Source organism: Gopherus flavomarginatus (genome assembly GCF_025201925.1).
Source record: "Gopherus flavomarginatus isolate rGopFla2 chromosome 16 unlocalized genomic scaffold, rGopFla2.mat.asm SUPER_16_unloc_1, whole genome shotgun sequence".
NCBI classification, from domain to species: domain Eukaryota; kingdom Metazoa; phylum Chordata; order Testudines; family Testudinidae; genus Gopherus; species Gopherus flavomarginatus.
The window spans coordinates 1-24,006 of NW_026114617.1; the positions used below are offsets into that span (position 1 = coordinate 1).

Genomic DNA, 24,006 nt, shown 5'->3' on the forward strand with positions numbered 1-24,006 from the left:
TGCTTGAGCAGGGGGTTGGACTAGATACCTCCTGAGGTCCCTTCCAACCCTGATATTCTAGGATAAGCAGCAATGGGCTGAAATAGCAGTAAGGGAGATTTAGGTTAGCCACAGGGAAAGAACTTCCTGTCAGGGCAATTAAGCACTGGAGTAAGTTGTCCAGTGAGGTTGTGGACTCCCCATCACTGGATATTCTTAAGAGCAGGTTAGACAAACACTTGTGAGGGATGGTCTAGATCAGAGGCGGCCAATCTGTGGCTCCAGAGCCACATGCGGATCTTTAGAAGTTAGTATGCAGTTCCTTGTACAGGTACCGACTCTGGGGCTGGAGCTACAGGCACCAACTTTCCAATGTGCCGGGAGGTGCTCACTGCTCAACTGCTGGCTCTGCCACACAGGGCTGGCTCCAGCATTTTTTGCCACCCCATGGGGTAAAGAAACACACACCAACAGCCGATTGAACTGCCACTGAATTCGAGGAGAGGGAGTGAAAGGCCCCTACTGAACTGCCAAAGTCCCCAGACATGCTGCCCCTTTCTATTGGCCACGGCAGGTACCTGCTTCCTTCCCTGGTGCCTGGAGCCAGCCCTGCTGCTCCTACTTCACTCCTTCCCAGCCCCATGCTCCCCCCGCACCCGCAGAGCCTCCTGCATGCTACAAAACAGCTCATTGGGAGGTGTGTGGAAGGAGGGGGAGGCCCTGATCAGCGGGGCTGCTGATTTATTACTGGTTTCAGAGTAGCAGCCGTGTTAGTCTGTATCCACAAAAAGAACAGGAGTACTTGTGGCACCTTAGAGATTATTACTGTGGCTCTTTGGCAAGGTAGATTGGAAAATTCTGGCTCCTTTTCTGGTTCAGTTTGGCCACCCCTGAGCTAGATAATACTTACTCCTGCCTTGAATGGACTAAAGAGACTGGACTAAAGGACCTTGAGGTCTCTTCCACTCGTACAATTCTATGGGTTGTAGTTAGAATCATCCTCAGTGGGGACCTCGCCAGGAAAGATTTTTCCTGAACTCCTTTTTCTGCTCTTCAGACTCTCCAGCCTTTCCAAGATCATCAGAAGCAAGCTCCCCACAGACCAGGACACCAACTCAAAGCAGCACCGCACCCTGTCCAAACAGTTGCAACCCCGCTCCCCCACCCCCAGCTCCGCTTTCAAGATCCAGGGGTTCTAGATGTGCGCTGGATCACACAGGCATTAAACATCACCACCACCACCACCGTGGGTGAAGCCAGCCAGCCATGAGGCTGTCAAATGAACTCACAGAAGATAAGCTAAGAACACTCTGGGCTGGTCTACGCTGGCACTTCACAGCACTGCAACTTTCTTGCTTGGAGTGTGAAAAAACACTTCCCCCTCCCCACTGCATGGCTCAGCACTGTAGCATGCTAGTACAGTCTATGCACCAGAACTGGTAGCCACACCCCTCAGGGAGTCGGGTTTTTTAGAGCATTGGGAGAGCTCTTTCCTAGCACTCTTCTGTGACTACACAAGCTGTGGACAAGTCCTCGGTATCCAGCCTCTCAGTCCTTGTCCTCAGATGAAGCCTGCACAACCCCTGCAAAAGAAGAGCCTGAAAGCTGAAATTCCTAACTCCGCTAGACACTAAAAATCATAGACTGGAGAGAGAGACTGGAGCTATAATCCACTGACAGCTCCCCCTCCCCCACAGCTGCCTTCCCCCTTATGATTGGAGGGGTGTTAACAGGCCACTTCACCATGAATGGTCCCTTGAAATGTCTTAACTACTTATGCAAGAGCCAGCAGGAAGGCTCAGTCCTGTCCCAGAGGAGCCAGTGGTTGCGCTCACTGATTTTAGTAGCAGGGGATCTGGCCTTGTCCATGCTATGGGGTTTCAGGGAAGAGATTCCCACTGCTTTGGATAAGCCAGCAGGCACAGGAGAAACCTCAGCTCCTGGAACAAAGTGCCACCATATTAAACCTGCAGCCCCAGAGCCTTGATGTCAAATTCCAATCATATTGAAGCTGCGGGAGCTCAGCGGGGCAAAGGAGCTCAGCAGGGGGTAAGCCTGCCAGTGTCCCCCAAGCGCAGACACAGCCTTGCCAGCTACAGCATACTTTGGCCATAGTAGGATTTGACGTTAACCACACCCCCTCAGACCCCTGCCCACTGGACACCTTGTTTAGAATTTAAAGCTGGTAAGTATTGCATTATACAGCGTAGTTTAATAAACGAGTCAAGACAAAGCAGTCGTACTTTAGCATGGGTTAAACTGGTCGAGTGAAACACTAGCCACCACAAACACCAAACCTTTAATTTTATTTAAAGCAAAAGTCCACAGTGGTCAAATCTGGGTTATCTGCAGGGGGATTTGACCAGAGTAGCTATTCTGGGATAATAGCCCCCACCTCATTTGGGCACTATTTCAAAACAAGCATGATTTTATTCCAGGATTACTTCACTTATGAAGCACATGAATTATTCTGGAATTGAAGTCATGGATTCTGAAACACTCAGGCAAGTATCACTGAATCACTGTTTTAGACCATAGCTATGCCAGTCAGCTTCCATGCGCAGACAAGGTACAGTAGTGACTGGTAATGCTAAAGGCAGCATGGTGTGTGGTTTCACGCTCTAAGGCCTGGTCTACACTAAAACTTACACCGACCTTGCTATATCCCTTCGGAGTGTGAAGCATTCATCCCTTGAGAGATGTAGTTAAGCCAATTTAAACCCTGGTATAGACTCTGGTGGGTCAATGAAAGACCTCTTCCACTGACCTAGCTGCATCCTTGAGGAGGTGGATTAACTACAAGGACTGAAAAACCCATTTCACTATTGCAGTAGGTACCGACACTATAGCACCACAGCCTCAGTCAAGTCCTGTAAGCCATAGGTGTCACATGCCAGTGACTGAGACAAGAGTTTCTTCATGGATACTCACCTGCCTCCCAGTCCTCCTGGCAGGGGGGACACTGCCAGGATCTTGGGGTCTCTTTCTGTTCCTTCTTGGGACTGAAAGTCATTGATGTCCCTGCAAGCAGAGGAGACATGTTACAGGACTGGAAGGAAGAGGAGAAGCAGGGTAGCTTGTCTAGGATTGAAACATGGTTGTCTACATGGATCAGGGCTCAGTTCTGTTAGCCAGAGGCCCAGCATTACAACTGGAGATGCTCCTTAGTGAAGCAGATTTTAGCCAGGCCCAGGTCAGACTGAAATGTGCCCAGAGTCTCTACTCTCCTCTGCTGGCCCCAGCTCACTCCAGCCAGCTGGACAGCCTTTGTTCCCCAGGGCACAAGCTCATCTTCCCCCAAGTTCCTGCCATGCACAGAATGGAGAAGCCTTTTAAAGTCAAACAGCTTGAGAAGCTGAGTGTTGGCTCCTATAGCCCTAGTTGGGAAGACCAGAGAACTCTCCACAATCACCCTGACATTACACAATGGGGCCAATATGGTTCCACTGCTATAAATGGGGCTCATGTAGAGCTGATGCCATCGGCCCTAAGGGGATCAGTACACACACTGATCTCCAGAGTTCTCAGCACAGCCGTGGGGCCAGGTTCTCATCACAGCTGGGACAGGAAAGACAATTCCTGCCCAAGGAAATGTGAGTTTCCTGTCCCAAAGAGGGACACAGTAAAAGCCAAACAAAAAAAAAAAATCCATCAAGTTTATCAGCTAGTTCCCCCCCCCACGCCCCAATTTGGTTCAAGTGAAAATGTTTTGTTTAACTATGGATTCGTTTCAAACGGTCATTTTGAACAGGGCTGGCTCTAACTTTTTTTACCATCCCAAGCAAAAAAGAAGAGTGCCGGCCCACTGTCCCGCCCCCACGAGTGCCACCGGAAGCCCCCACCCCTCCTCTGAGCGCCATGCAAGCCCCCGAAACACCGCACCGCCCAAAGACCCTGCCCCCTGAGCACCACACCAAGTTCCTACCCCCCCAAGCACCATGCCACGCAAGACCCCACCCAAGCACCGCACTGCCCAAAGCCCCCGCCCCCCTGAGAGCCGTGTCGCCAAAGCAAACAAACCAACCCGAGCACCACCCTGCCCCAAGGTGCTGCCCCAAGCAGTGCTTGGTTGACTGGTGCCTGGAGCCAGCCCTGATTTTGAACCAGAAAAATGGATTCTCTGGTTTCAAGAGCCAAAAGGATGGGACTCAGATTTTCCAAATTGCAGTGTGTGTCAAAGCCCAAGGAATCCTTCCCCATGAGGCATTCACAGAGATCAGTGTTCTGACAAAAATGCTTCACTGATGTTCCCCACTGGCTCTCCTCAGCACCTAGTTAGCTGTTCAGCAGGGCCCAACACCCTGAGCCTGCTGTTGGACACTTCAGGAACACTGGCCCCTAGTGCTCCACTCACTGGATGCGGGTTTGCAGGCTGTCCCTGACTCCCTCTGGTCAGTAGCTCCCGCCCCTGTGAGCAGATGGTAGAGACCACGACTCTTCAGTGATGCCAGGTGTCATGGAGTCCCCGGGCGATGCTCTGGAACTGCTCCCCACAAAGCCAGTCAGGACTCTGGTGAAGTCTTCGCTCTGTGAGCAGACTGTCTTCTGGGCAAGAAGCTCACATGGCTTCCCCTTCCTGGGTCTGACCTTGGAGCATTCAGCATCCTCCACCTCTGTGCGCTTTCCACAGCGGGTCCACCTGGGCGGGGTCCTGGGGAAGCCAGAGGGTCCTGCACCCCAACTTCACAGTGAGACGTGACTCAGCCAGCCAGTAAAACAGAGCTGGTAGGTACAGAGTACAGGACCCCTCAGGTGGGTCTATTTTGGGGGGCAGTGAGCCAGACCCCCACATCTGCACTCACTCCATGGCCCCAGCCAGCCCCAAACTGCAACTCGCCAGCCCCTCCTCCTCCAGGCTTTGCCCCTTTCCCAGGCCAGGAGGTCACCTGATCTTTGTTCTCCAACACCTTCAGCTGGCACCTTTGTAGAGGAGGGGCCCAGGTTATTAGCTGCCAGGAGACAGTGTCAGCCATTTTCTGTCCAGACAGCACCACATCTGCCCTCTAGGGCTCTGCAACAATCACACCCCCTTCTCCCAGGGGAAACTCAGGCACCCACACAGTATTCAGAGAAAACTGCATGAACATTCCCACTTCGTCACACCAGGTAACCTGCCCCACTGTGCCAGGCAGTGACCACATCTCCAAGCCAGCCATGAGGATATTTCCTTAGCCAGCCCGAAATGAACAGCTGGCCATGGACATTGCAGAGGGGCAAGGGATTTCTAGCCAACTCCTGTTCTGTGCTGGGACTTCAGCCACTATAGCAAACTCTGCATGTTCAAAATTTATACTAGTGCAGCTAAGCCAACACCTGCTGCTGCTACCAGTGTAAGCAGGGGAATGGTCCTGCTACTGTAGGGAACTTTCCTGGTGTCTGCACTGTGAAATGGGCTAGTGGAAGGATCTGAGTCCTCGCTCCCACTTCCTTTACCCAGAGGCCTCTCTGTCCTCAAGGACTCCCCATGCACTCTTCTGTCTGGCAGAGTCCTCGTAACCCCAACAAGGCTGGGCCCAGGATTCCTGGGGGTTGGGGGTGAGGGGGCTCTATCTCCAACCTTGCTGTGGTCACCTAGGACAGGGACTAGGGTGTCCCCAGTCTGGGGTACTTCCTCCGCACTGGACTCTTCCCTAACCCACTGATCACTACATAGGATTTAAAGCAAATACAGTTTATTTAGATCAGCAATTAGTTTAAAAAGGAATAAGGAAAAATGGGAAGGTTAAAGGAAACATCACCCCGCTCTGTGGCAGGGAACTTCACAAACAGTGTCTCTGGGATGTCAGGGCAGTTCACAGTCTGTTCCTTGTAGGTCCCAAGCCGCCTTCTCAGGCCCTGGCTGTGCTGCAGGGATGCTGTGGGTTGGATACTTGCTCTGGAGGTAGCCTCAGGATCTAGGTGGCAGGACCCTTCTTCCTAGCATCACCCCCACCCTATCGGGGTTACAATCCCTCTTCAAGTCTGGCCTGCAGAGCCTCTTGGCTGAGGCATCTCCCTGGGCTGGGCCCACTGCCCAGGGTCGTCCCCCTCTTGCTCTCCACACCCAGCTCCAGACTGCTCCAGCCCCAGCTCCATCACTCTGCCTCAGCCTGACTGCTGCTCTGCCTCCAGCTCCCTGGGCTGCTTTTCTGGCCTCTCTGGATCAGGCACAGCTCTGCTCCCCAGCTCAGCTTGGGCCCCTGCTCCCTCCTTAGCTCAGCCCCACTCTGCCTAATCCAGGCAATTCCAGCTCACCCAGAGAATGGGACCCACCCTGCTCTCCTGACCCCATGACTAGCCTGCCCTGCCCCGCCCATTAGGCTGACCTGGAGCATTGGCCTCTCCCCATTGCCCCTGGGGACTGTCAGTCTCAGGGTCCTGGTTTCCCATCGACCCTTCCCCTTTCTGTGGTACTGGGAGCTAACAACCAAAACACCCCCACCAGGAGAGGGAGAGCTCAGTGGTTTGAGCATTGGCCTGCTGAACCCAGGGTTGCGAGTTCAGTCCTTAAGGGGGCTCATTTAGGGATCTGGGGCAAAAAATCTGTCTGGGGCTTGGTCCTGCTTTGAGCAGGGGGTTGGACTAGATGACCTCGAGGTCCCTTCCAACCCTGATATTCTATGAATATTAGTAAGGGGACAAGTCCCCTTACACCAGCACTGTGATGGAACAGAAGGATGTGCTGGGCAACAGCGCTCAGCCTTGCTCAGAGCAAGTGCACCCACAGCAGTTGTGTGCATACCTACACTCATCCCATGAGCTACAGATTGCTTGGGGCTTGTGCTGGTGTCCAGAGCAAAATGCCCTAGACCAGCCTCCCTAGGCTGGGGCAGGTCAAGTCAGTCAGCAGGAGCAGACGTGTATTAAAGCAGGCGTGCACCTCTTGCACCCCCCGCCCCAGCTTACCACTGAACAGCTCTGGTTCCTGGTTGTCTGTGCAGGTGGAGATGTGCAGCTGGAGCTCCTGCTTTGGGACTTTGTGGCGAGCATTGTAGGGGCACGTGGCCAGCTCTTTGGCTCTTTTCTTGTTATTCTGGAAGAGAAGCCACAAGATGCCGCTATGCAGAGACAGCCAGGAGGTACTGCCAGAGTATCCTAAAGGGACATTAGTGTAACCTCACTAAGGGGCCCTGCTGCCACAGGGCAGGCCTGGATCCAAGCTGCCCTGAAGTACAGGTGTCTCCAAGGGACAACTGCAAACGATCAGCATTTGGGCTGGCCTAGCCCAGGTGAACAGCCAGACCACAGAGCCCTGCCCAAGTTGCTGGGGCCACACTCACTCATTCAAGGCTCTCATCTTGGGGGGACACGCGCACACACACACAGGAGGGGGTGTACTGCTGGTTCTCAGCTGAGCTGTTCTATGATTTTACCCCCAGTGAATTATGGGAAAGCATTAGAGGACTGTCAGGTTAAGTCTGGCTCTTCGGTGCAGAGAGGGCAGATTCCCAAGAGAAGCAATCAGACTCTTTCTTACTCCACTTTGAGCTGGGCTCACTCAAGTGTGAAGAAGCAGCAGCACCACCACATACGGGGGGAGGGGAATAGCTTAGTGGTTTGAGCATTGGCCTGCTAAACCCAGGGTTGTGAGCTCAGTCCTTGAGGGGGCCCATTTAAGGATCTGGGGCAAAAGATCTGTCTGGGGATTGGTCTTGCTTTGAGCAGGGGGTTGGATTAGATAACCTCCTGAGGTCCCTTCCAAACCTGATATTCTATGATGGGACAGAGGGTTTGTGTGGATGGACAGGAGCCAGGGTAGGGGCAACACCTGAGTTTACTGGGCAGTGAAGATAAGCTCCAAGTGTGAGACTCACAAATGCAGGTCTGGAAGGGACCTTGATAGGTCATCTAGTCCATCCCTTGCATGGAGTCAGGACTAAGTATTAAACACCTGGGCTAGACATCTAACCCATTCTTAAAAAGTCTCCCTAGATAATCCTTACCCTGCCTTGCTGCAATATAAGCCCATTATTTCTTGTTCCCCTTATCCACCAAGGACAGAACAATTCATCACTCTGCTCTTTATAACAACTTTCACCTACTTCAAGACGTATTAGCAACCTCCCTTCTCCAGACTAAACAAACCCAATTTTCTCAACTGTTCCTTGCAGGTTATGTTTTTCTCCTCTGGACTGTCTCCAATTTGTCTACATCTTTCCTGGAGTGAGAGGCCTAGAATGGGACTCAATACTCCAGCTCAGGCCTTATTAGTGTTGAGTACAGGTGAAGAATTACTTCGGTCTTGCTTACAAAAATACTCCTGCTGTTACATTGCAGAATAGTATTACATTGTGACTCATATTTAGTCCGTGATCCACTATAAACCCCAGGTCCTTTTCTGCAGTGCTCCTTCCCAGGCAGTCATTTCCCATTTGGGGTTTGCACTGGAGGCAGAGGAAAATAGTTGCAGGGAACAAAGACAGATGGCCATCTCCTCTGGGCACCTCAGACTCTGTCCCACTGAGTAGTTTGCTCTTACCTCTTTGCATTTGACCAAGTGGTAGGGGAACCTGGAGGCTCGGATCTGGTGATTTTTGTCATAGGGGCACGGGATGAGCCGCTCAGGATCCATCACACCTTCATAATAGAAGCCACATGATACAGTTAGTGAGGCCAGAAAGAGGGGTAGGCTGCCTGGGGTGATGCTTTCATTGGCTTTATGGACTGTCAGTCTCAGGATCTCGAGCTCTCACTGGCCCTTTCCTTTGGGTATCGGGAGAGGGTCAACCCAGGAACCCCAGTGAGGGACCAGCCACGCCCTTACAACAAGGCCTGACCATAGGTAACTGAAGGCCAGCAGCATCCTCCCAGCATCACATCTCCAGGAGCTGGGGTGTTAGCTAGACACCAGGCTCCATAGAGTCAAGGCAAGAGCCACAGGCATTGGTAGCAGTGCCCACCTGCCATGGGGATGGCGGGGAGCTGGCAAAGATCCGTTTCAGACACACCAGCAGGCAGACAAGGCTGGGAGCATGGTTATCACCAAAAGAAATGGACATTTCAGACGACACCCAGCTGGAGATGCAGACAGCTATTGAAGCGCCAGGGCTGGTCTGCACTACAGTGTCTATAGCAGTGGCTCTCAGCCTGCGTGGCCCAATGAGCCCAGAGCTGCAGTCCATATGACATCCTCAGGGCCACACAGGTAGTATTGGATGCAGCCCACAACAGTAAATAGGTTGAGAACCACTGGTCTATAGCAGCGTAACCACGGGGCTGTAATTATGCTGGCGTAACTTCACAGCTCAGACACAGCCTACGCTGTGAGACAGACTCCTCCTGTCGCTCCAGGAAAGCCACCTCCTCCAGCACCTTTGCTGTGGCCACCTCAGTTTTAAGTGTAGGCCAGGTCCCAGTCTGTCTCCAAGGATAGGGCTACACTGGCACTTTACAGCGACGCAACTTTCTTGCTCAGGAGTGAGAGAAAACACTGTTGTAAAGAACCAGTGTAAACCTCTGCAAGCTAATCCCCTCATGGAGGTGGACTATTTGCAGTGCTCCACACTCGCACTTCAAAGGTTGCCATGGAAGCGCTCCTGTGGCCAGGGCTACCCGGGGGGGGGGCAAGAGGGGCAATTTGCCCCGGGGCTCCGCAGGGGCCCCCACAAGAGTTTTTTGGGGCCCCTGGAGTGGGGTCCTTCACTTGCTCCAGGAGGCCTGGAAAACTCTTGCGGGGCCGGGCCCCAGAGCTTCTTCCGCTCCTGGTCTTTGCCGGCGGGGGGGACCTTCTGCTCCGGGGGGAAGGACCCCCCGCCAGCGAATTACCGCCGAAGCGGGACCTGCCGCTGAAGCGCAACCCGGTCTTCGGCAGTCATTCGGTGGTGGGGGGCCCTTCCGTTCCAGGACCCGCCGCCAAAGTGCCCCGAAGACCTGCAGCAGGGGTCCCCTGCCACCGAATTACCACCGAAGAGCGGGCTGCACTTCGGCAGCAGGTCCTGCTTCGGCGGTAACTCGCCGGCAGAGGGCCCCCGCCACGGGTCTTCGGGGCACTTCGGCGGTGGGTCCCGGAACAGAAGGGCCCCCCGCCGCCAAACAGGGCCGGCTCTAGACATTTCGCCGCGCGGGGGGGGCGCCCTGCCGCTTGCTGGTCCCACGGCTGCGGTGGACCTCCCGCAGGTATGCCTGCGGATGCTCCACCGGAGCCACGGGACCAGCGGACCATCCGCAGGCACCTGCCGTGGACGGCCCCAGAATCCTCTGGGCAGCCCTGCCTGTGGCAGCACTCTGAGTTTCCAGTGTAGCCATGGCCCAAGTGGAGAGTGTTTGCAGTGCTAAGTGCTGCTTTCTGTATCATAAGGACTCCTGAAGGTTCTCCAGAGACACCCAGTGGGGATCCGCCCTAATGCATGTGCAAAGCACTAAGAGAATCGTGCTCCATTTGAGCAGTGTTCCTTGGCTACGCTGGGAAGCTGACTGGCAGGGCTAATCTAATGTTATACCATTATAGCTAAGCCAAGGGATGCCCCTCTCTCCCTCCCCAACATCATAAATACCTCACTCTTTCATCGTGCTCTGCAATATTTTATCAATGGACATTGGAGGCACATGGAGGGGAAGGACTTGCTCAGGGTCACCCAACGGGCCAGTGGCAGCATGGGGAATAGAGCCCAGGTTTGTTGAGTCCCAGTCCAGTGCTTTATCCACACAGATAACTGTGGGAGGGGGAATAAAGCAAGGCTTCTGGCAAAAGCTTTGAAGGGGCAGGGAGAGGGGGAGAATTTCCTTCCCCAGTCACGACTCTAGCAGTAGATTTGCCTCTGGACACAGCCATGAAAGTAGCACCAACAAGAACCATGCTGCTTGCAGAGGGCCCACCAGACCTGTCTTGTGAATCATGCTGTCATTTCATAGCATTGTAAAGCCATCCTGGGCTAGTGGCATTTAACAGCCACTTTGCATTGATGCCTGGGGCTAGGCAGGGCAGATCAGGTCCCCAGTGCCTTACAGCAGTGGTTCTCAGCCAGGGGTCCAGGGTGCCCACCAAGCAGGGCCAGCATTAGCCTTGCTGGCACGTGGAAAGCCAAAGCTCCACCGCATGGGGTGGAAGTCAGCGGCTCCAAGCCCCGCCAACCAGGGCTAAAGCTGAAGCTTGAGCAACTTCTCTTCACACGAAGCCCTGTGGCATAGGGCCCTGGGCAATTGCCCTGCTTGCGACCCCCTAATGCTGGTCCTGGCTTTTATATGCAGAAAAGGCCGTTGTTGTGGTACAAGTTTTTAAACGAGGATGTTGTGGGGGGCTCAGAAAGAAATGATTGAGAACTGGGGAGGCCACATCTAGAGTATTGCACTTAGTTTTGGGCCCCCCAACTACACCAGCAGAGGGCAGAGACAATGATTAGGGAGCTGGAGCACATGATTTAAGAGAGGAGGCTGAGGGAAGTGGGATTATTTAGTCTGCAGAAGAGAAGAGCGAGGGGGGATTTGATAGCAGCCTTCAGCTACCAAAAGGGGGGTTCCAAAGAGGATGGAGTTAGGTCAGGGTGGGCAAACTTTTTGGCCTGAGGTCCACATCACGGAATAGAAATTGTTTGGTGGGCCATGAATGTTCACAAAATTGGGGTTGGGGTGCAGGAGGGGATGAGGGCTCTGGGGTGGGACTGGAGACACAGGCGGCAGGTTATACACATTTGCGGTGCTCGGGCTCCAGGAATATTCAGGGCTGGGGGCCCTGCTCCAGCAATATTTGGAGCTGGGTCTCTCCCCTGGCCCTGCCTGGATCGGGCCCTGGCCCCCGCAGGTCCCCCCCTGCCCCGCCATGTCCCTGCCTGGAGCAGGTCCCAGCCCCTGCCTGCCACCCACCTCCCCTGCTGCGCCGCACCCCTGCCTGACCAAAAGCAGCGCTGCGCCGCACCCCTGCCTGCTCATGCTCCTGGAGTAGAGCGGCTCCCGGCAGAACTGCTGTCTGCTGCCCCAGGGTCCTAGTGCCTGCCACACCCTACTGGCAAGGCAGGCTGCCCTTACCCTGCCCTTCCGCCCTAGCCCTGAGCCTCTCCCAGGCCCCAAACCCTCATCCCCAGCCAGAGCCCTCATCCCCTCCCGCACCCTAATCCTCATCCAGAGCCCTCATCCCCCCGCACCCTAATCCTCATCCCCAGCCAGAGCCCTCATCCCCCCGCACCCTAATCCTCATCCCCAGCCAGAGCCCTCATCCCCTAATCCTCAGCCCCTGCCAGAGCCCTGATCCTCTGCCCCAGCCTTGGGTCCCCCCACATCATGAACCCCTCATCCCCCAGCCCCAGCCAGAATCCTCATGCGCTAATCCTCCGCCCCAGCCCTGAGCCCCCTCCTGCATCATGAATCCCTCATCCTCAGCCCCACAGCCCTCACCCCTGCACTCCCTCCTATCCTCACACTCCCTCCCAGGGGATGCACACCCTCCCCCTTCACACCCACCCCCTGCACCCAGCACCCAAACTCCATCGCTAAAGCCTGCATCCTGCACCCTAATCCCCAGCCCAGAATCTGCACCCCAGACCTCCCACCCCAAGCCCCCTCCCAGAGCCTTAGGCAGGTGGGGGCAGGTTCTGGGCACCACCAAAATTTCTACAAACTTGCCACCCATGACTGGAGATGAGGCTTTTGGGGTGTAGGAGGGTGCTCCAGTCTGGGATTGAGGGGTTTGGAGAGGAGGAGGAGGGGGATCAGGGCTGGGGCAGGGGAGGTTCCCAAGCTTGCAGTCTCTGAGTGGCACTTACCTCAAGCAGCTCCCAGAAGTAGTAGCATGTCCCCTCTCTGGCTCCTACACAGAGGTGCGGCCAGGTAGCGCTGCACCTTGCCCCATCTGCAGACACTGCTCCTGCAGCTCCTATTGGAGTGCCAGAGGGGGCTAATGAAACATGTAGGAGCCAGAGCAGGGCCATGCTGCTGCTTCCAGGAGCCACATGGTGCAGCCCCTAACCCAGCACCCCAACTGGATCACCAGAGCAGGGCAAGCCCCAGACCCCACTTCCCAGTAGGAGCTCACAGGCCAGTTCTGGCCCATGGGCTGTAGTTTGCCCACCCCTGAGCTAGGCTGTTCTCAGTGGTGGTAGATGACAGAACAAGAAGCAATGGTCTGAAGTGGCAGTCAGGGAAGTCTAGGTTGGATATTAGGAAACACTATTTCACTAGGAAGGTGGCGAAGCACTAGAATGGGTTACCTAGGGAGACAGTGGAATTTCCATCCTTAAAGGAAAAGGCCCAGCTTGACAAAGCCCTGGCTGATATGATTTAGTTGGTGTTAGTCCTGCTTTGAGCAGGGGGTTAGACTAGATGACCTCTTGAGATTGCTTCCAACCCTAATCTTCAATGAACTCCTGCCTTAGTGGGTCAGCCCAAGGACCTGCAGGGTGACCGGGTGACCAGATGTCCCAAATTTTGGATCTTTATTATATAGGTTCCTATTACCACCAACCTTCATCCCAGTTTTTCACATTTGCTATCTGGTCACCCTAAGGACCTGACTCATAGCCCAGCACACAGACTGCAGCATTACAGCCATGAAATGGGGACACATTGCACTGCTCTGTTACCAAGTATCAAGCACTTTGAGCTACATAGGTGTTTTGGCTCAGTAGAAAACATAGGTATTGCTGTTATCACAGCTTCAACAGCTAAGGGGGCTAGAAAGCCTCCCCCTGAATATATTGTAAAAGCCTTTGCTAGCTCTCTACCCCCTCCTTCCCAAGATCTCAACACAAGTAGTGATGCCACTCACTTCAGAAGCTTGGGTTGCCTTTAGTTTTTTCAACACCCACTTACCTCCAGTTTTCTCAGGAGGAGGCTTCCACAGCAGCTACTCCCCCTTCCAGCCCCTAACCTCTGAGTAAAGAGAGGCCAGCGTTAGAGCTAGAAACCAGACACCAACTAAAGAATCCCAGAGACATAATCACTTTAAGCATTTCTCAGGCTAGTTTTAAACACCAAACCTTGATCTCACCCCACCATAACTCTTCCCACAAAGTCTTACCTATACTCACCACCTCACAGAAATCCTCCCTGCCAGACTAACCAGCCACAGCTGCTCTGCTCATTAAGCAGAGATCAGCCCCTTTTATAGGCCACTTATTTAGCACAGGTGAGGGCAAATTCCTACCTTATCTCTTAGATAAAATCCTCCCCTCAATCTCTTCCCAAGTATGAACACAAGTTCCCCTTGGAGGTGGCTATGGCCGGCTTAAATGGCTCCTTACTTGGCTCAGACTAGGGGTCCCTGTGCAGGGATGGGGCTCTCCCATTCCCATGGAATCAAGGACAAACAGCTGCATGGTTTAAGTTCTGGAACTTGATGTCACTGAGGGCCTGGCCAATGGCAAAGGAGCTTTCAGAATGCTCAGTGACATCATCCTACAGGAGTTGTGTGGTGTATGCAGACAACACGGGGACACCTTAATGCCAGCTTGGGCTGGGGCCTAGGTGCTCCCCTCGTTCAGTAGGGCTGTACTGGGTCAGGGCCTGGATGGGAGATCCCTGTGGTTTCCCTAGAGAGCCCTGGTGGGTGCCAGGCAATTGTGATAGATTCCAAGGGAATGCAAGTCAGTCCTGGGATCCTGGCTATTGACAGTCTGGCTCCCTAGTGCCTCTTGGGATCAGCAAATAAGTCAGGCAGACAGTGATGCTCAGTGGGAAGAGCACTGGCCTGGGACTCGGGAGTTCTCAGACCTGGCTTCTGTTCCCTGGCCTGCTGTGTGACTTAGGCAAGTTGCATGTCCTCCGTTTCCCCACCCACCCGGTGTCTGTCCTGTCCAGACTGTTAAGCCCCTGGGGCAGGGAGGTCTCTTGCTCTATGTCTGTGCAGCACCTGGCATGACAGGGCCCTAATCTGACCTATGTCCCTGGGTGCTCTTGTGATGTACACCATGATCAACTGGCCAGTGAGCCAATGTGTGTGGTGATATTGACAGTGGAAGGCATCACAGAGTCAGCATTGGAGGCTCGTTCATTTATCCCCCAGCATGCAAATGGCAGTGGAAGATTCTCACACTGCCCCGCAAACAGCTCAGCTCAGTCTTCACCTCTTTCCTGGCACTGCCAGCCAGGGCCCGTGGCAAAGTGGGAACGTTCTGTAATATTTTTATGACTCCTGCCTGTACTGCGGTTTCTTTCTGTACTTTGCTTTGCTACCCAGTGGGTAAAAAAGAGTTAAGTCACTGTCTGGGGTGGCAGGATGAGTCCTTAAGGAACTGGTGGGAACTCACCCATAACAAGACAGAATCTGAAAAGCCAGTGGAAGCCCCAGGGACTGAACAATTGACACTACAGTGTGAGAAACTCAGGCAGGCAGTATGTAAACTCAGGGTGGCTCTGCCTGAAGACAAAGGATTTTAATCTCCAGTAAGAGATGGAGGAAGGGAATCAGAGCTGGCTTTTGGAAGAGCCTGGCTTGCTCTCACCTAGGTCGAGACAGAGAGCCAGAATCAGAACTGGTGTCCTGAGCACTTGGCCGGTGGATTGCTCTTGCTTGGCCAGATGGACTTTGTCTTTAATTTTATTTCTCTCTATGCTGACCTAAGGACTTCCCATGCTGGGTTCCAGTTCACTAAAAACCCTGCTCTGTTTTGAAAGGTTGCTGGTGTCACTTCAAATCCTCCCTGAGAGCGCCAGGCCCTGAAGCGGACAACATCAGTACAAGCCTCTGACAAGGGTCTGGCTTGGCTGGTTTCTCTGTGAGAGAGAAGGGTCGAGTTCTGGAGTCATGGAAGCCATGGGCCTGGCCCTGTGGAACTATACGGGTCCATGGGGCCCGGCACACTACCAGGGTCACTCCTAAGGGATTGGTTACAGGCTGGCTATAGATCTGTGGATCCGCAACAGGGCCAGTAGCATAGCTGGGGGGGTGCAAGGGAAGCAGCTGCTTCTCCTTAGCACATTTTCCAAAAGTGGTGCCTTAGTTAGGGGTTACCATGGCACTTGCAGGCAGGGCCCACGCTCCACTCTGAAGCTTGGCCTGCTGGGCCAGCGCTGGGCTCCTGCAGGCAAGTGAGGGCAGCACGTACGGAGGAGTCATTGGGGCGGCGCGGGGGCGGCATGGCTGGAGGAGCCATGGGGAGGGGGGCAGCGCGGCCGGAGAAGCCATGGGAGGGGGGCCGCGGGGGTGGCACAGCACGGCTGGAGGAGCCATGGAGAGAGGGGCAGCATGGCCAGAGGAGCGAGACGGGGTGCAGCATTGCAGCAAGCAGTGTGGCCGGAGGAGCCATGGGTGGGGGGGGCGCGGAGGCAGCACGGCACGGCCGGAGGAGCCATGGCGGGGGGGCAGCGTGGCCAGAGAAGGGAGGGTGGCCTCAGCTGAGGAAGGGGAAGGAGACAGGCAAATGGAGCTGGTGGCTTTCTCGCTGCTCCTAGGTGCATGCGGGGAAACAGGCAGGCCCCAGGGAAGAACAGAGGCGTGTGGGGATGTCAGCGTGCATGAGCCTCCGGTTCTTTGCTGCCCGGCCTGAGCCGGGCAAGCGGGGGATGAGTTTGGGGTGGCTGGTGCTCAGCCTGGAGCACCGAAACTCCCCCAAACTGCCCTGCTGTCCAAGGGGCTTGGACCCGCCAGGAGCTGCGTTCCCGGCCAGCCATGAGGGGTCAGATCCCCTGAGCAAAGCCGGGCCCTGTAACCCCAATCCAGGCTGTAACCCCCTCTGTTCCCTGCACACACACGGGGCTGGAACTGCGGGCGGGGCTGCCGCACCCCAGCCTTGAAGGAGGGGTGCAGCATGGCTGCAACGTTGCTGGAGGAGCCATGGGGGGGCTGCGAGGGCAGCCAGAGGAGGAGCCAAGGGGGCGTGGCCAGAGGAGGAGCCAAGGGGGGCACCTTTTTAATGTTTGCTCCCCTGCTCTTAGAACCTGGCTACACCACTGAACAGGGCCCCTAGGAATTAGGCTGAGACCCACCCTCCCCCATACACAGTTCAGAGCAATGACTTTCTGTGGCTGTGGGGCTGCTCACACTATGAGAGGGAACTGTCTGTTAGGAGCAGGTTAAGATCCAAGGCTAGAGCATGGTGCTCTAACCTGATGAGGCAACCTCCACAGGCAGTTTATATACTCACAGACTTTAATGTCAGAAGTGACCATTATGATCATCTAGTCTGATCTGCACAAAACAGGCCACAGAATCTCACCCACCCACTCCTGCAATAAACCTCTCACCTACGTGACCCATTCAGGTGTCCTAGCAGAGGGGCGCTCTTGAGGCAGTGAGCTAGGCCTCAGAACTGAAAACATCCCCTAGACTGGAAACATCCTGTCCCCGGGTTCCCTGGCTCATTGTGTCTGTGGTGTGGTGGATGGACCCTTGTCTAGCATCCTTCATTTGGAAGGGTTCTGGGTTTTCCAAAGTGTGGGAGTGCCTCTTGCTGGGGGGGTGAGGGGGGGAGCAGGAGCTGGAGGGCACCGGGAGGTGTCACAATTGTTCCTTAAAAAGAACAGGAGTATTTGTGGCTCCTTAGAGACTATCAAATTTATTTGAGCATAAGCTTTCGTTGGCTAAGCCCACTTCATCGGATGCATAGACTGGAACATACAGCAAGAAGATATTTATACATACAGAGAACATGAAAAGGTGGAAGTAGCCATACCAACTGTAAGAGGCCAATCAATTGAGATGACCTAACATCAGCAGGAGGAAAAAAACTTTTGAAGTGATAATCAAGATGACCCACAGAAGGTGTGAGAATACTTAACATGAGGAAATAGATTCAATTAATATAATGGCCCAACCATTCCCAGTCTTTGTTCAAATCTAAGTTATTTGTATCTAATTTGCATATAAATTCAAGTTCAGCAGTCTCTCTTTGGAGTCTGTTTTTGAAGTTTTTTGTTGTAAAATTCCCACCTTCAAGTCTGTCACTGGGTGGTTAGAGAGGCTGAACTGTTTTCCCACTGGTTTTTGAATGTTATGATTCTTGATGTCAGATTTGTGTCCATTTATTCTTTTGCACAGAGACTGTCCAGTTTGGCCAATGTATATTGCAGAGGGGCATTGCTGGCACATGATGGCATATATCACGTTGGTAGATGTGCAGGTGAACGAGCCCCTGATGAGGTGGCTGATGTGATTAGGTCTTATGATGGTGTCACTTGAATAGATAAGTGGACAGAGCTGGCATCAGGCTTTGTTGTAAGGATAGGTTCCTGGGTTAGTGTTTATGCTGTATGGTGTGCGGTTGCTGGTGAGTATTTGCTTCAGGTTGAGGGCTGTCTGTAAGCGAGGACTGGCCTGTCTCCCAAGATCTGTGAGAGTGAGGGATCATCTTTCAGGATAGGTTGTAGATCTTTGATGATGCACTAGAGAGGTTTTAGTTGGGGGCTGAAGGTGATGGCTAGTAGCGTTCTGTTATTTTCTGTGTTGCACCTGTCCCTGTTCCCTAGAATCTCATCTGACATTTAAAAAAAACATTTCCTCTGTTACGGTTGCAGAGGAACCATCAAAAGATGACCCAAGAAATACAGCACTGGCTCCTAAGTTTGCCTGACTGAGAGGGAGCTGTCCTGACTCTCCAAAGCCTGGGAAAGGTGTGAACTGCCCCATCATCTCATTGTGGGCTCACCCAAAGGCCAGTGCTGGGACTTTGAATGGCAGCACCGCTAACTATTTCAGTGCTGCTCAAAGCAGGGGAGAAGGGAGTGGGAGGCTTTGATTACCAGATTGCACTGTTTTCCCTAAGGTGCGGCTCCTTGCTAGTGCTGCATGTCAGAGCTGATGCATTTGGGTCTGTGATCCCAGGGGAACTCGACTTTGACAGGTTTGGGGAAAATGGGCCATTGAAACAGCTGCCTCAGCACCACAAGGCGCCCTGGCCCATAGCTTGGAGCTGCCATGGGGTCGGATCCAGTAGAAGAGCAGGATGCCTTGTCCTTTATCAGTTCTCTTGTCTAGAGGCCACACTGACCTGGGCAAATATTTCATCTCAAAGAGTAAATTCGCTGGAAAATGCATTTTTGGGAACAGCACCAAAATTATTCTGCAAATTCACTCTGAATCTGCAAATAGTTTTGGTGAGGAAAAATAATGGAAAACGTTGAAATATTTCATTTGTCAATGTTTTCAATTCTCCATTTTGATGACAAAAACAGAAAAAGTTGTTTTGGTTTGAAATGAATCAAAATATTTTTTTGGATTTTTCGGTTTGCCATCAAAGAAATCAGTGACTCGCTGAACTCGGCCTGCGTGCACGTGCATGTTTGATCATACACTTAGCAAAACTGCAACCTGTGTTAAAACCTCCAGCCTTGCAAATCACGCTGAGAGGTTTTGAAAAGCTCTAGTGGGAGAACTGTGAACACATCCCATTTGGAAGCCAGTATCTACAGAGGGGTGACTGTAGTGACCCCTTGTACTGCCCCTCAGCAGCTCCACTCCTGTGCCCAGAGGCTCAGGGCTGGCTTCAGGAAGTGCGGGGCCCAATTCAAACATTTTCAGCAGGGCCCCGGCAGGGATGACTAAAAAAACAACATGTAAAAAAAAACCTCTTCATTTCTTAGCAACTGGTTCCCTATAAAAAGTTCTGATTTAAGGGATGTGCCACAGTAGACATATTTTGTACCAATAGGGTTACCATACGTCCATATTTTCCTCCCAGATGGTGATTTAAGAACCAAAAAGCCTGACGTGTCCGCAAAAATTCAGATGTATGTTAACCCTACCTAAAGTTTTTTTTTAAAAAGATGGACCTGAACTAGAAATGAGCTCCGTTTCACATATGTGGGTCCCCGCCACTCCCTGGGGGTATGCTAGGGTGACCAGGTGTCCCGATTTTATAGGGACAGTCAAGATTTTGGGTTTTTTTCTTATATAGGATCCTATTACCCCCCACCCCCTGTCCCGATTTTTCACACTTGCTGTCTGGTCACCCTAGGGTGTGCATATGTGTGGGTCCCAGCTGCTCCCTGCCCCCCTCATTGAAGCAAGTGTGCAGGGTTACAGCCCTGGGAACTACAGGGCACCAGTGGACATGGGGCTGTCTGGAGGCAGGGCATGGGCTGACTGGCGGTAGGATCTGGGTGCAGGCAGGGCAAGGGGTGCTGGTCTGGCTGGAGACGGGGGGTTGTGGGATGGGATGGTTGGCTTCAGGCAGGGCCGCAGGGGGATGTGGCATGGGTTGGCAGGGCTGGAGACAGAGGAGTGTGGGACTGGCTGACTTCAGGCACAGGGGTGCATCAGAGGTTGGCTGGAGACAGGGCAGGGGGTGCGGTGCTGGTGCTGGTGTGGGCAGGGCAGGGGGTGCAGGGCTGGTGCGGGAAGGGCAGGGGATGCGGCAGGGGCTGGCTGGAGATGGGCTGGCTGCGGGCAGGGTGTGTGGGACTGGCTGGAGACAGGGTAGAGTGTGCAGTGTTGGCTGGAGACAGAGGATGGCTGCGGGCAGGGCAGGGGGTGCGGGGCTGGCTGCAGTCAGGGACTGGTGTGGGCAGGGCATGGGGTGTGGTCCTGGCTGGAGACAAGCTGGCTGTGGGCATGGGGTGCAGGGCTGGCTGCGTACAGTGCTGGTGCAGGCAGGGCAGATGCAGGGGTGGTGTGGGCAGAGGGTGCAGCAGGGGCTGGCTGTGGGCAGGGGGTGTGGGTACAGAGGGTATGGTGAGTGCCTCCTCCTCCTCCCTCCCCCACTGGGGTAGCAGCAGCAGCTAAACTTCTAAACATAAACAAGAGCTCCCAGCCTGTTTAGCTTTGGTTAGCCCTAAAGGATACACAGAAGCTTCTATAATACGCAGGCTCTGTGACCTTTAGAACCTAAGACTGTAACTCGTGTATGTTTACCTGCTTTAAGCCTGAAAATAACTCTCATTTCTTTTCTTTTTCTTAACTAATAAATCTTTAGTCCATTTATTATAGGATTGGCTACAAGCATTCTTTGATAAAGAATTGGAAATGCAGTTGACCTGGGCTAAGTGACTGGTCTTTTGGGACTGGGAGTAACCTGAATATTATTGTGATTTTTTTTGGTGTGAGAACCCATCTATCACAAAGGCAAGTTTGTCTGGATGACAAGATAGAGCTGAGTCCCCCAGGGAACTGTCACGTTAAGGCTGTTGTAGCGGCTGAGGAGTTCACATGTGAACATGGTGAAATCTCAGTCTAGAACACACAACCAGTTTGGGTTTTGTGCCCTGCTTCTTCACAGCCTGCCCAAGATAGGAAGAGAGACAAGGTGGGTGAGATAAGATCTTTTATTGGACCAACTTCTCTTGGTAAGAGAAAGTTATTATCCCGCCTGTGAGCCACTCCAGACAGCTTGACAAATCTAATCATAGAAATATAGGGCTGGAAGGGACCTCAGGAGGTCATCTAGTCCTTCCCCCATGCAGAGGCAGGATTAAATATACCTAAATCATCCTTGAGAGGTGATTGTCTAACCTGTTTCTAAAACCCTCCAATGACCATTTCCCTAGGTAACCTGTTTCAGGGCTTAACTAGCCTTATGATCAGAGTTTTTCCAACCTCAGTTTCCCCTATTGCAAACTAAGCTCATTATATCTTGTCTTGCCCTTGCTGGACATGGAAAACCATTGATCACCAGCCTCTTTAACAACCTTTTACATATCTGAAGACGTACCATGTGCCACCTCAGTGTTCTCTTTGCCTTTGTTTCATACCTTTCCTCCAAGGATCTGAACATTCTTCAGACTCTAGTGAATGGCCTACCGTTCTCCCCGAGTGGTACAGGAGACTTAGTGTCCCATTTGACAGAAGGGGAGACATACAGAGAGTCCAGGTGTGTTTTTAACACAAAGACCTCGTGAGACAGTAGTCATGCTGAGCTGCCTGGCACTGTGCTGTAATCACTGGACAAACACTCCCACCATGTGGCGGAAAGAAATGTCCTGATGATGATTTAAATTTGAGCAGAGTCCTAGTTCCATATTTAAACATGATTCTTCTTGAAAGTCTTAGCACTTACTTATCATTTGCATTTTTAAATTACTGGAGCAGCAGGTGTCATGGAGTGAGACTGAATATTTTGAAACCCAGTGATGCAAAAAGAGGAAGATTACCATGCATAGAGCAGCGGGCCCCTGTAATTTTATTTTGACACTAAACTGTCAGGTTGCTTTTCTCTAGCTTTAGGTTTTATTGAATTGCAATATGTATCAGGGTCTAAATGCAGATCAGCAGAGAGCAAATCTCTTTATGTCAAGGCCAGTTCTTTGTTCATAGTATTTGTCTAGTTCTTGAGGTGTGATGCCTTTGGAAGGTCATATCAAGGTCAGAAACCAGCCAGGATAACCAATTTCACTTGTGTTAGGCTGGCAATTGCAAAACAAATGCATGATTAACTGTGTTAAACTGGCAATTTTTTTAAAGCTCTACCAATATTTGTTTCATTGTTTCCTTGTCCTCCACTGTCAGCATCCATCTGTTCTCTTGTCCGTAGATTGGAAGCATTTTAGGGCAGGGACTGTCTTTCTGTTCTGGCTTTGTACAGGGGCTACCACAGTGGGGTCCTGCTGTGACGAAGTGGGACTGTTCTTAATGTTTCCTCTGAATACCGTGTGGGTGCCTCAGTTTCCCCAATGCATTTCTTAAGTCTCTAGCATGCATAAATGGCTGACACTCTGACTCCTGGCAACAAATGGCCCGGGCCCTTACCCTCTACAGGGGAATGCTAAAGGTATGGGAGAACAAAGAGGTCAGGTGACCTCCCTGGTCCCGGAAAAGAACTCAACAGAGAAGGAGGGGCTGGAGGGGGTTTCAGTTTGGAGTTGACTGGGGACGGGAAGTGACAAGGTATTAGTACCCGACAAGGTATTAGTCCTGGCCAAGTAGGGGCCCCAAGGGGAAGAGACAAGACACACTTGACTCTATATTTTATCCCTCTCACTCCACCCTTGGTCTTTTCCACAGAATGTAAACTCTTTGGGGCAGGGACTCTCATTTCTATACATGCAGGCAGTGCTAAGCACAGCAAGGGCGCTAACAGAGGGCAAATCACACACCATGCAACAACACTGAACCACTTTTCCAGGGTTTTTGTCCTTTGCTGCCAGTCCAATGGGTCTGTGGCCACTTCATCCATTGTGATCTCCAGCTTGTTCCATGCTAAGAGGGAATCCTGCCCCAACTACCTGCGCTTCGTGTTGGGAGCCATTCAGCTGCCTGTGCTGAACATGCAATTTGGTGCTCTAAACCCGAAGCCCCAGTGGACATATAAGAAAGGGGGCTGAACGTGGCAGACCCACTAGCCAAAACCCAGCATTGGGGTGAAAAACTATGGCCAAAGCTTTCAAAGCATCTAACATCCAGTATCTAAAGCCAGATCTAGGCACCTTGGTAAGCAGCTTGATTATTTGGAGACATTGGAGTCCTGCTGATTTCAGCAACTCTGAAAAATTAGCCCACTTATTTAGGTGCCTAAACAGGGATGTAGGTACCAAACTTGAAAGCACCCAAATGGGAACAGATTGGTCCAAATACCCGTCCCTTGGTCAAAATTCTAATGAACGGCCAATGACCTTCAAAATGCTGGATCTCCCTGGCTTCAGTTGGGGCTGATGCAGATGCTCAGCAGCCCCTTTGCAATTTGGGTGCTGTGATTACAGCTGTGGAAGATTCCCAAGACATGATCCTGGCTGAGCCAATGCTTCATAGCGGCCAGGCCTTGGTTTTTCTTTATCTTATTAAAGGTAACTAGAAAATAATTAAATTTAAAATTAATTAGATCCATTAGGTCCACCAGTGGCTATTAGGATGGGCAGGGAGGGTGTCCCTAGCCTCTGTTTGCCAGAAGCTGGGAATGGGTGACAGGGGATGGATCACTTGGTGATTACCTGTTCTGTTTATTCCTTTTGGGGCACTTGGCATTGGCCACTGTCCAAAGATAGGATACTGGGCTAGGTGGACCTTTGGTCAGACCCAGTATGGCTATTCTTATGTTAAAAATTAAGTGGAGAACTCGGTGAAAATGAGACACTGCATCTAGCTCAAAGGCACTAAACTTGATCATGCCAGTACAAGTGTGATCTGAATCAGGTCCAATATTTTAACCTCTACCGAAAGTCAAAGATAATGTCACTCGTTATTGAGCAGTTGAACACTCATCAGGCTTGTTTGCCGAGTGCACAAAGGAGCAGATTTGTCAGGCACCACCGCTT

The 24,006-nt window shown here is 52.5% G+C and overlaps 1 protein-coding gene across 1 annotated transcript; it reads right to left on the reverse strand.

Annotated features, from left to right (window-relative positions):
* Positions 1-2,910: 2,910 nt before the first annotated feature.
* On the reverse strand, positions 2,911-13,922 carry LOC127041916 (gametocyte-specific factor 1-like; the record flags this gene model as incomplete). Its single annotated transcript, XM_050935672.1, has 4 exons — positions 13,907-13,922; positions 8,438-8,535; positions 6,865-6,991; positions 2,911-3,000 (listed from the first exon to the last, which is right to left on the reverse strand). Coding segments are annotated over exons 2-4 (310 nt in total), but the record flags the coding sequence as incomplete, so codon positions are not given.
* Positions 13,923-24,006: the final 10,084 nt, after the last annotated feature.